The 13169-nt window shown below is 42.0% G+C and overlaps 1 protein-coding gene across 1 annotated transcript in view; it reads right to left on the reverse strand.

Annotated features, from left to right (window-relative positions):
* The window catches only part of ADAMTS12 (ADAM metallopeptidase with thrombospondin type 1 motif 12), a 451387-nt gene that overhangs the window by 59349 nt on the left and 378869 nt on the right, over positions 1 to 13169 (reverse strand). Inside the window, exon 18 of the mRNA XM_064271103.1 lies at positions 9559 to 9769. Coding sequence (XP_064127173.1) covers positions 9559 to 9769 — 211 coding nt within the window. The remainder of the gene's footprint in view (positions 1 to 9558; positions 9770 to 13169) is intronic.

Below are 13169 nucleotides of genomic sequence, written 5' to 3' on the forward strand. Positions count from 1 at the left end.
GGGCCATAATTCTCAGTGGCTTGGCACTGATGTAATTTGGCAGTTATGCTATTTAGCAGTTATGTAATGATGTAACCATCTGCCATTTTGTGATCTGATGTGGTCACTCTCTGTTTTTGTGTAATGCCAATTTTCACATAATGACCTGGTCTTTGGAACGTAACCATGTCAATAACTGAGGAGTGGGTGTACGTATATTCAAGACCTTTCCTGAAACTTAAAGGCAGGTAGTTTACCAGAGGTGGGGAGATACCCTTTTCTAAAGAGTTAGGTGAGTCCCTTAGCAGTAATATATACATTGAGTTGGTCACAGGTCCCCCTCCCCAGTGTTCCTTCCACATTCTTTAGGGAACATGAAAGTACAGGCAACTAGATCACCTTTGCAGAGATCCTGTAAGGAGGTTCCTTCCTGAGGAATCATGTCAGTAAGGAAAGTTCATTTCATGTCAGTAGCTGCAAACCACACCTGGTTGCTATATAACACTAAATTTTTAGATGTTTTGAAAAATCCATACTTTTATGAAACTCTTCTATTTTCATCTTTCCTTTTCAATGGCATTTTAAGTTGACCACCAAAATGCTGACCTTTGAGCATGGACCATCCAGGGATCTTTGCTGGCTATGTGACATGGTCTGTCTTGTATCCCTGACCTTAGAGCAGGTTTCTCCAGGTTGGGGACTGAATGATGCTTGGTGGACTTCAAAGGGCATCACAGCCATCACTCTGCTTTACTCACATCAGCCCTGAGAGATTTACAAGGCAGGAATTTTTATGCCGCCTTCCTCAAAAGAGGAAACTGAGGCCCAGGGACTAGCTTAAAATTCTGCAAGGTAGGGGCTGAGTAGGAATTAAATTTGTCCCACCCCGCTCACCAGCAAAAAACTTAGTGAAACACACTGGTACCAAATAACTCTCAATTGAGTTTGCTTACTGACTTGACAAAACTTTTGATTTCTGGAGAGTTAACCAAAGGCAAGAGCTGTTTCTTATTTGCAATGGAATCCCAGGATAGTCCTTGGACACCGTGGCCACTTAACACATATTTATTAAATAACGACTGTTTTTAGAAAGAAATCAGGAATGGAAAACAAAACAAAACAAAAAACCTCTCCCCAGTCTGAGCTTATCTATTTTATGTATTTTTTTAGCTTAAGTTGCTGGTTGTTTTGAGTCTTATTTTCAATTTGTCCCCTGAAGAAAAATAATATCGATGTAGAGAGCTCCCTCTTTGTTTTGTTTCAATTAAGCTTGATCACTCACTCATAGCTCTGAAATCAATTCCTTTGAAAAGCAAGAGACACTTCTGAGCCCAGCAGAATGCATGGCTGAGGGAGTGTCCACTGGAGCTTTTGGTTTAACCCATAAAGCTGTGAATTTAAGATGCAACAAACACTCCACGCCCTTCCTTACGACTGACCATCCAGAGAAGAAAATGATCTTTGGCGGAAATAGTGCTTCAAGGACAAGAAACGCACTCTTGTGTCCCACCAAAATGAAGGTGGCTGTTATAGGTTGAACCATGTCACCCCAAAAGATTATGTTGAAGTTCTAACCCTGGTACCTATGAATGTGACTTCATTTGGAAATAGGATCATTGTAGATGTAATTGGTTACTGTGAGGTCACACTGGAGTAAAATGGGCCTTAATCCATATGACTTATATCCTTATAAAAAGAGAAGAGACAGAGAGACACAGACACAGAAGGAAGACAGTCATGTGAAGACAAAGGCAGAAATTGGAGTCGTGCTGCCACAAGCCAAGGAACACCTGGGACAACTAGAAGCTGGAAGAGATAAGGAAGGGTTCCTCCCCTACAGCCTTCAGAGCGACCATGGCCAACACCTTCATTTTGGACTTCTAGCCTCCAGAACGCTGAGAGAATATACTGCTACTGTTTTAAGCCACTCAGTTGTGTATTATGTTATGGCAACCCTACGAAACTAATACAGTGGCCAACATTTAATAATGAGTAGGTTTCACGTTAAAATTCTAGATTTTTGGCTTCTCTTAAAAAGCAGATGACCTGTAATTCTGGGCCCAATTCCTATATGGCAACTCAAAACTTTATCCCCAGAGGCCTGAGGCTAGGGAGGCGTTTGCATGTTCTCTAGCACTCCTGCCTTCCATTCACATCTGCTTTCTTCACCCAGAAGACTCCAAATCTTTCATATAACCTCTGTATGCTATCACTTAGCATTGTGGCATACTGTGCCTGGTGGGCCAATATTAACTAGCTACCAAGTATATTGGGCCTAAAAATTAAGTTGCCTTTTTCTCATAGTTCCACCAGAACACACTGTGATGCTTTGTATTCAGCCCCATGCTTCTTTCAGTACATCTCCTGACTGTGTTTACCTCCTTAGGAGCTGTCAAGCCCTTAAGATGAGATAAATGCAGTACAACAACACCACACTCAGAACCCATCTCAACTGGTAGTTTCAGAATTCTCAAAACCCATTCTGCTATGATTATCATATGCCCTTCCCTTATACCTTGGAATGCTGTACCAGGCAGGCAGCTTGTCAATCTGTTAACAGCCTCTCTGGAAGTTATCTTGCCCTCACTTGCTACCACTGCTAGATTAAAGGCTTCTCGGGGGAACCTGCTGACAAAGAGGTCTGCTGTTAAATTTGCCAACTGCACCCACCTGAGGTGCACTACTAAGTGGAAACTCACAAATGGCATGAGTGCTATAGTCCTGAGAGTTTATTGAAAAACACAGCTGGGTTTTATCAGAGAGCGTGGACTGAAAGGATAGCTGGAGAAGCAGCTAATATTTGGGGCATTAAAAATATTTAACTCATAGTCTTAGGAATTTATACATGAATGATGGACTCTCATATTAAATCCAGGGTTGGAAATAAACCAAAACACTTAGGTACCCTACCTAATTAAAAAACAAACAACAACAATAACAAAAAAACATCAAATACGATGAAGAGAATCAACATGGCTCCCCATTGGTTTCCTGTGAGTAGTTGTCTGTTTCAAACAAGAACACTGTGGAACTGAGGTGTAGCACAGGCTGCTGGTCTGGGAAGAACTCAGACATGGGCATTCATACACACTCCATACCAAAGGAAAAGGAGACAGTTGGTGACAGAGAACATCAAGTAGCAGCCTCACAGGAGTGCCTTGACCCTTCGTTCAAACAAGAGACTAGGCGGTTTTTTGGAAATGTCCCCTAGCCCGCCATGCTCTCTCTCCCTTTGGTTTGCAGTCACTCTTGTGGGACTTCACATGAGTCTTTCTTTGCCTCATTTAGCTATGTACAAAAGAAAAAGAAAAAGCCAAACCAAACTGGTTGCTGTTGAGTCGATTCCAACTCATAGCAACCCTATAGGACAGAGTAGAACTGCTCCATAGGGCTTTCAAGTCTGTAAAATCTTTACAGAAGCAGACTGCCACTTCTTTCTCCCTAAGCAGCTGGTGGGTTTGAACAGTCAACCTTTTGGTTAGCAGCCAAGCACTTAACCACTGTGCCACCAGGACTCTCTCATTTAACTAGAGATATAGCCTTACACTTGCTGCAGTGCTTTCCGTCTGCAGAGCAAGGGGAAGCTCATCTGTGAGAATCGGCATTTGGTCTCTTCAGGCCCTCGCGCATTCCAATCTCTTGTGGCTCAGCTTTGCACCTAGTAAATTCTCAGTAACTCAGGCAACTGATTGTTTTATTTGTTTGTTTCCTTACTTTTGACAGGCATAGGGAGGGCATACCAAAGACTCTCATAAATCCTGGCCATGTCTGCTTTTGGAAGGCCCACCTCATGCCATGTCAAATATATTCAAACGCATCTTTTATCCCAGGTAAAATATAATCTTTTGCTGTTAAAAAACATTTGTAAGGTTTTTTATTCTTTTGCTTTTGAAAGTATTTGGTGGAGAGAGCTCATTTAATGTGTAAGTGGCTCTGATTTCTCAGAAATCAATATAAATAGTCAGGAATTCCAGCAAAGTGAGAAAAAGCTGATCTATAAATTGTTTTCACAAGTAATAAATTTTGGGGAATACTAAGAGTTGTCACACCACTACTTTTTGTAGGCATTTGAGATGCCATGTGTTCAGAGCAGAAGCTCTGCTGTCTGGATTCAAATCCTGATTTTATTGCTTGGTGGCTGTGTGACCTTGGGCAAGTTTCTAAACATTGCTGTGCCTCAGTTTCTTCATCTATAAAGTGGGGCCATGGTAAGGATTAAATGTGGTAATACCTATAAAGGTGTTTAGTCCACGTAAAAATGACCAGTAAGTACTTGCTATGAATGCGTAATTCAATACTGATTTCTGATTTTGCATGTCTTTTTGTTTCTATGGAAGCAATACAGTATTTTTTTTCAGGGCTCAGTTTTGTAAGCCCTTGAAAAACTTGAAGGCTCTAAGCGCTGTGCCTGCAGTGCTTCATGGATAATATGTCCCTGAGCTCAGGGAGGGGATTGATGAAAATGCAGGGGCAACAGATGAATTCCTTCAGGATGCTATTGATCCAGTGTGGTTCACATAGCTTGAAAAATAGACCCTTGTCTTCATGCTTGATAATACCAGTTACCATTTATTGAATACTTACTATTCGCCAGCCACTATGTTAAGCACTTACACGGATTATTTTGTTCAATTCTCACAACAACCCTAGCTCCAGGCCATACAATCGGGGATTGCCAGGGCTATAAAACCCAGAAAAATCACTATCCTATTAAGTTTGTTTGTCTGAATGCCAGAAGCAATAACATACTTGGTTTACAGTTGAGGAAACTCAGTCCCAGTACAGGGAAATCATTTTCCTAAGATTCTGCTGTGAGTTTATGCAATACCCAGATTAGAACCTATGTGGTTTACCAGAATCTCATCCAGGACTCTTCCCACTTCCATTCCTGCTGAGGATGCACAAAGCCAGCCACATTTATTGACTACATAGCACTTTCTATGACCATCCCTATCATCTATCCATCCATTTATAACCATCCATCCATCCATTTATATCCATCCATCCATCCATCCACCCCCCACCCACCATCCATCCATCCATCCATCCATCCATCCATCCATCCATCCATCCATCCATCCATCCATCCATCCATCCAAGAAAAGAGGATAAGAAGATGGTAGAACTCCCTATAAAGCATCATACTGCACCATTCTCTAATCACATCCCTGGAGCCACTATTAAAAGCCTGATATCATTCACCCATGTTACTACGCATTTCTCCTGAGAGAGATCTTACATAACTTTGGTAATGTATTACACCAGGGTGTCTCTGAAAGAAGAAATATGCATCCATCTACCAGATAAAAAAGAATTATGAAACCTACTGTGTTTCCTTTATTGCCCTGGTTGCCTGGATGCACTGGGCTAACCGAAAGCTTAATCACAGTCACCATATCAGCCTGGTGCTTAGCATATCGATTTTTGCTCTCCGTCATGACAGTGATTTCTATTTCACCACCTCCATGTCTAGAACCCATTCATTGTAAACTGCCTGAAATGCCTTTGGAAAGAAACCATCACACACATTCTGGCTTCCGGAAGACTCATGCTTTTCACGTATACATCCAAATCAGATCAACCCCAAATAACACCTATGGCTGCCTGCCAAGCAGAAGGAAAGCCAGGCCAAATAAGCATGTGCAGTGCCTAGTGCCAGCCAAAATAAAGCTCTGCCTCTCACCCACAGCAGGTGTTGATTTCAAATCAGAGCTGGATTTGAATCTCAGTTCCGCGACTTATTAGCTGGGGGCTCTTGGGTGACTTAATGCCCTAAACCTCAGGTTCCTTAGCTGAAAAATTCGGATTTAGTGAACTAATACTGAGTTTATGAGGTTATTTTAAAGATTACTAAATGAGACACTCTGCCTAGTTGGAGAGCACTCAACAAACAATGGATGTTATTACTGTTATTTCCATCTATTCACTTTTTTGACAAATGCTTATCTGAATAGCGTTTACTATGTGCCTGGTCTAGAAAGAACTTTGGAAGTGTTAACTCATTTAATCCTCACTACTTCCCTTCCCTTGGAAACCCTGGTGGCGGTAGTGGTTAAGCGCTACGGCTGCTAACCAAAGGGTTGGCAGTTCGAATCTGCCAGGCACCTTGGAAACTCTATGGGGCAGTTTTACTCTGTCCTATAGGGTCTCTATAAGTCAGAATCAACTTGACGGCAGTGGGTTTGGTTTTTTGGTTTACTTTCCTTGATGATAAGTACTATTGTTATTTTATGAAGAAAAAAAAAAAACCCCACAGAAAACTAAAGGGAGCTAAGAGGGAACATTTCTCACACATCTAGTAAGGAGCAGAACCAGGATTTGAACCTAGGAAGACAGACTTCAGAGGTAATGACATAAACTCTGAGCTAGACGGTACTCCCTTCCCCAGCCTTGCCTGTGTTTACAGCCAACAGAGCTCCCTTCCTTTACCCTCTAAGCCCAGAGAATAGGTTGTGCAAAACCAGGATAAAATTCTTGGTGAAACTTGAGATTGGTGGTGGGAGCTGAGAGTCCAGAGCATAAGCTTAGAGGAAAGGGGCTGGTCCTGGGGGCAGGAAAGCCTTCCTGGGGGAGCCTTGGGTTCCCTTGGCAAGTGAGCCGCACACCCTTCTGATGCCTACTAGGTCAGGGATGAGTTACCAGCCTGGTTCTGCTGAGCCAGCCCTTCCTTCATTGCTTGCGTTGGGGAAGGTGCTTTAACTGGGAAGGCAAGCTCATGGGTTGGGCTTTTCTCCTTCTTTTCACCTAGGTCTGCCCAGGAAGGATTCTGTAGGAGTCCAGGACCTTCACAGCATCTGGGTCCTGATATAGATAATCAACTACTTTGGCCAAGTTATCTCATGGCTTCAGACTCATCCAGTGTGATTCAAATGGCTCACTATAGACCAAATTATTAGGCATTGCTGGAGCACTGTTGTTATAGTTAGTTGCTGTCAAGCTGATTCCAACTCATGGAGACCTCACATGTGCAGAGTAGGGCTGCTTCATAGGGTTTTTCAAGGCTGTGATCTTTCAGAAGCAGATTGTTAGGCCTGTCATCCCAGGTGCCTATGGGTGGGTTTGAACTTCCAACCTTTTGGCTAATAGTACAGTGCTTAACTATTTGCGCTACCCAGGGACTCCTTGCTGGAACACTACTCTGCTTCAAAATAACATGGATCTGAAGACAAAAGACAGTTGATAAATAATGTATGTACCAAGAATCACTGCATCATCTCTCTTAAAATGTATCTGGGCATAGTTAAAATGTTAAAGACATTTCATCGTATTCCAGAAAAATTTCAGTAGAAGACTAATGTGTATAAAACCAGAAAGACCAAACCTGTTGGGTCAAGTTGATTCCAACTCATAGCAACCCTATAGGACAGAGTAGAACTGCCCTATACGATTCCCAAAGAGCAGCTGGTGGATTTAAACTGCCAACCTTTGAGTTAGCAGCCGAGCTCTTAACCACTGTACCACCAGGGCTCCATAGACATTAGCAAAACAGCAGAGGGGAAAAAGGAAGATTCAGTCAATGACCAATTTGATGGTGATTGAACTGAAAGCACCTCTCCTAATAACATATACTGAATGGAGGTGGCAGCTAAGTCTCTCTGCTCATCTCCGTCAAGTGGAAGCTAGAAACTGGATCCCAGATCTGCTGTCAAGGGTCTATGCAATGGCTTGCATTTAGAAAAACAGACACAAGTACTTGTCACATGGTACAAACATTTTGGTCCCTTGTTTGTCAGTTAGGGCAGGACATTCTGCAGCCCTTGAGCATACACACAGCGAGAACTCCGCAGCCAAGTCTGTAATTGCAGTCCTTTTAAGAAGCGTTAAGATTCTGGCAATTAGTAAATTCTACAAGATGAGCGTTATTAACTGCTTCAGATGCTGCCAGCACATTTTTGGTAAACAGACTTAATGGACCAGGCACAATGCCCCATTCAGCCTTATTTTGACAACACTGTAATTTAGGACAATTTAGGTTGGCAGTGGACTAATAGGCCAGGCCAACCACATGCTATGATCATACCCTCCCAGGAAGAGCAGGGAGAATATTCTGGCCTCTTGCCGCTGGGTACACATGCATCCACGCACATATTGGTAACATACCTGCATTCATTTGTAGGTGTATATTTTTTGCATGTATGCATTTTTCTCTTCCTTTCTTTTTCCCTTCTCTTCCTTTCCTTTCCTTTCCCTTCCTTTTCTTGTTTGTTTTTGGCCCTATCTCTCCCATTGGCTAGAAAGTTCTTAGAAGTAGGGACCATACTTTCCATTTCTTTTAAAATCTCCCCCTGCCCCCGGATGCCCAAGAGTGTGTCCTGCAAAAAAAAAAATAGAAGCTAAATAAGCCTGAACTGTGCCACTAAGTTAATTAAATAGTTTTGGAAACAAGTATATGATGCTGCTTGTATTCAAATAAGTCAAGTTCCAAGTAGCTATCATCAAAGATGGCACCTTTGCTCACCCAATGCTTAGAGCTCTTCTTTAGATAATTCTTTCAGAGCACCTTTCTAGCCTGTATATGTGTAATAATCTCATTTACGTATAGTCAAATATCACCTTTTAAACGCAAGTTTTAGCCAAAGTTATCACGTCACTCTTATTTTCCAGAATCAAATATTTTCCATTTTCTTTGAAGGTGAGTCCCAAGGGGAGTTTCTAGGATATTCTAGTCAATGGTAGCATGTTATAGAAAGTGTGTGGCTTCCCAAAGAAACTCATAAGATGTCAGAATCCATCTAAAAATCCTGATCTGTTAGTTTAAAAAATAATTTATTTTCCAGCCGTTCCCCAGGGCATTGGCTAAAATAAGCTCAGCTCAGCCCAGCTGAGGTCCTTGAAGACTACAGGCCACTGGGGACAGAAAGGTTCTACATTTACCCCATTACTCTGGGAACATGACAAGTCCTGGTAGTGCCAGTTTCCATGGTGACCTAAAGAAAATTAAATGCTTCTGAGTTTGTAATAACCTTCTAGCCCACTGATTCCTAATTATACTCAGAGAATTAGATTAATTTTGGGAAAATTCAACAAATATTTAAATTTTTGTAGTTAATAACAGTCAGCGTGCTAAAGCTTGGTCAGGCCTGGCCTTGACACATACTGAATAGATGGATGATTTGAGGGGGCTGCTGCAAGTGTCAGGGTACTGCCTACCATCCTACCATGAGTGCAACACTCCTTTTGTTTTAGCTAACTACAGGGATGTGCTGGTAAACGTTTACCAAACCAGCTCTTGGGGCGGGATGGGGAGCCCTCCTTGATTTCGCTACCAGTGGTTTAACGAAGGCTAAGCAAATATCATGAGAATGTACCAATTGGTTTTCATGAGCCTGCTTGAGTTGGCTCTAGTATATTCCTGGGCATAGCTGGCCATTAGACAAGTGAGAACAAGATCCTGTAAGAAGGGACAACAAGTGAGATGGGATACTGGGTGGTGGCGGATGTTGGGAACAGGCCAGAGGTGATGGTTGCTGGCTAGTATGAAATTTTACCTAAGGTCACTTTGGATTGGTTAATGGGGAGAAATGAGTGGGGGTTGATGAAGTGGGTACATGCCACTTTCCCTTTTAGCCCCCAACGCACCTCGCTCCAATTGCCCACGGTCCAGTCCGAGGGACAGAGGATGTCTCTGTTACAGGAAACGAGGGACTTCGGCTTCAGCAGGTGCTGGCAGTCTTTAGCGGGGAGAGCCTGCTCGTCAGAGCCCATGGTCTGGATGCACAGCACCATTCGCTTCTTCTCTCCGTGGGGCCCGCAGGTCGCCGAGCATGCTTCCCACTCCCCTGCCCACCACCTGTGGACAGACATGGACCCATGAGGGAAGATCACCAAAGGCCCACACACATTTCAGCCTCCAGAAAGAGAAATAAACCGGGTGCAGAAGTGCAAGTTTACAGAGCTGCATGGTCCTTGGAGACACTCCAGCCCACTAGAGGGTGCTCTATATGGGAAGACTCCTTCAGTCCAGGCTTCTAAATGGTTCCAACCTCTACTGAGAATGTGCATTCCTAACAAGTTCCTGATGGCACAGTAGTTAAGAGCTCGGCTGCTAACCAAAAAGTCGGCAGTTCGAATGCACCAGGCTCTCCTTGAAACCTATGGGGCAGTTCTGCTCTGTTGAAGAAAGATGTGTCAGCCTGCTTCCATAGAGGTTTACAGCCTTGGAAATTCTATGCAGTTGCTATGAGTTAAACTGACTGATGGCAGTGGGTTTTGAGGTACATCTGGGGTGGAAATGCAAATTCTCAGCAGGTGTTTTGAACTGGAAAGAACTGGTTCAAAGCCCTGGTTCCGTCATAGGTCCAGAGCCCAGCAGAGCACCTGGCATACATAGGTGCTAAACAAGAATGTTTAAAAATAATAATAATAAAAATAATAAAATACCCTCTCTTTTTACAGTCAAGAAAACTGAGGGCCAGGTTTCTGTTGTGCAACTTTAAGCAAGTTAACTAACTTCTCTGAGCCTCACTTTCCTTATCTGTTAAATAACAATATCCATCTTATATGAAGTTGTGGATTAAATGAAATACCAATTCATGTAAAGTGCATAGTGCAGAGCCTGACATACAATAAAAACTCAATCATTTGTTATTATTTACTGTTATTTTGATTGTGTCTATTGAGGGAAAAAATCCAAATAGAATCTAGGTCTCCTGATTCCTAATCCAATGCTTTTCTAGTACAACGTGAAAAAAAAAAGCCCTTGGTAATTTTCAATTATTTAGGAAGGGACCAATCAGGGGATTTACTTCCTTTTTTATTTTTATTTTTCTACCTCCTGCAGTCTGTCTGTTCATGTTTTCACTGGAATCTTTTACAGGACAGGGGCAGAAAAAGAAGAACCTTAAATAAGATAATTTCTTACTCATCAGATGTTGCTGACGAGTTAAAAGCTGAAACTGCTGACTGAAATCAATATTGTGGACTTTCTGTGGAAAAACTAACACGAGTATACCGTTTCTCTACCCCATTATCATGGATGATTGACACAGGAATCAAGGATGTGGGCCCAGTGGTTACATAAATGGCTTTTGAAAATGGCAGGGAGCCCTCCCCTTTCTTCTTAGGCATCATTATGCGAATCTACCCTAGAGAAAAGACAGAATAAGTGCCCTGACCCAGCGTGGTTTGAGTCCACCGGTGCTAAAACAGCCTGATTCTCTATTTCTCCAAACGCGGTAATAAAGCAGCAAATTTCTGCTTTTCATAGGCAAACAGTACAAGCATGTAAACCCTTTCATTCCTGACTTTAAGGAAGCCTCCCGGCCTTGAGATAGCATTGAATTTTGGCAATTTTGAGGAAGAAAAAAATTGTGTACTATTATTTACGTGCACTAAATATTTTTAAATATTGAATTTATTTTGGTAGTTTTTTATTTTTGATTCTCATACTTTCATTTGCCATTTCAGCATTTTCTGTGTGGACAATTCAGTGACGTAAGTATGTTCTTCATGCTGTAGCACCGTCACCATTACCCTTTCCCAGTTTTTCCGCCCCTGTCTTAACAGCAGCTCAGCGCCCCCTAAGCAAGGAGTCTGCCTTTCTCCCTCCCTTTGTCCCTGGTGACCACTCATAAACATTTGTCTCTATACATTTGCCTATTCTTTTTGATTCTCATCCTTTTAATCTTAGGTTAAGAAACATTAAAAGAAAGCTCTTCTTCAGTTCTATTACATTATGCACTTAAACCAGTCATTGAGATTATATATTTATCCTTTGGGGCCCTGGTGGCACAATGGTTAAGAGCTAGGTTGCTAACCCAACAGTTGGCAGTTCGAATCCACAAGCTACTCCTTGGAAATCCTATGGGGCAGTTCTATCCTGTTTTGTTGGGTTGCTATGAGTCGGAATTGACTCGATGGCAGTGGGTTTGGTTTATTTATCCTTTAGTGTTTAACATCTGGCTGTCTTGTGTGGATAAAGAGCTAATATCGGAACCCCATGATGTGAAACCAAATGAATGTCCATTGTATCAATGTAATTACTTTGTCCTACCTCTGACATTTCCAAGGGAGGCCAGGCACACTACCGAATGTATGATGTGTCATTCTGGAAGGGCCTTAATCTGAGCTGACTGAAAGTCTAATTTATCTAATTACTCACTACAGGGCTTTCAGCTGTGTCATCACAAAGTAATAATGGACCGTCTTGTTTTTTCTCCCAGGAATTTCCTCCATAGACCCTGGGGACATTTTGCATATGCTTGTCACTTTTTTTTTGTCACTAGTTTTAAGTGAAAACTGTCCTCTTTATTTCCCTGCAAAGGCTGTTCAAGCCCAGGGCTCAGGAGCTACGGTCCAGTTGTTCTCTGTTGTCTGGCTCTTTTTTGGTGTCTGCCATGATTCTACCTCTTCTAGGAGATTTATAACAGAGTACTGTGTTTATATTTACAAGTGGTTTTATATTTAGAGGAGATTTACAACAGAATACTGTTAGTGTTCTGAGTGACTGGTGAGAAGGGCAATATAACATGCAAAGGACGCAGGGAGTCAAAAGACCAAGTCTCCTCTGACAACAACACAATCTCTCTAGTTTAATCAGCAAAGAAGCAGCAACAGCCTGATCTGACTTTTTCCATTTTTGTCATTGATTTTTCTCTTACCTGAAATGACACCCAACACACTTAACACACAATTGAATAACTGATCATGCACTGTCTTTTTCTATTCTTCCTTAGTTGTTACATATTAGTTCATCTAATCATCCTGCTTACAATGTCAAAGTTCTAAGGAAGGACTGGAGCTATATCAGTGATTCTCAACATATCAATATTGGGGAGTTTAAAAAATTATCAGTGTCCAGCCCATAGTTGCAGCCACTTTGTCAATTCATCTCGTTGAGGGTCTTCCTCCTTTCACTGACCCTCTGCTTTACCAAGCAAGATGTCTTTCTCCAGGGACTGGTCCCTCCTGATAACATGTCCAAAGCATGTGAGAGGAAGTCTCCCCATCCTTGCTTCTAAGGAGTGTTCTGGACGTACTTCTTCTAAAACAGATTTGTTCCTTTAATGGATTTGACTGATTTTAAATTTTTCCCAATGAATTGACTCTGGTGTTTTCGCATGAGTTGTGCATAGTATACAAGTATTCTTTTTTTTTTTCTTTTAACTCCTGAAGAACCTGTAGTTGCCCTTGAAAAGTTTACTGTAATTTGAATATAAATTTTCTCTGAAGCTCAAGTAGGAGGGATGGGG

Source organism: Loxodonta africana, chromosome 2 (assembly GCF_030014295.1).
Source record: "Loxodonta africana isolate mLoxAfr1 chromosome 2, mLoxAfr1.hap2, whole genome shotgun sequence".
In the NCBI taxonomy this organism is placed as follows: Eukaryota; Metazoa; Chordata; class Mammalia; order Proboscidea; family Elephantidae; genus Loxodonta; species Loxodonta africana.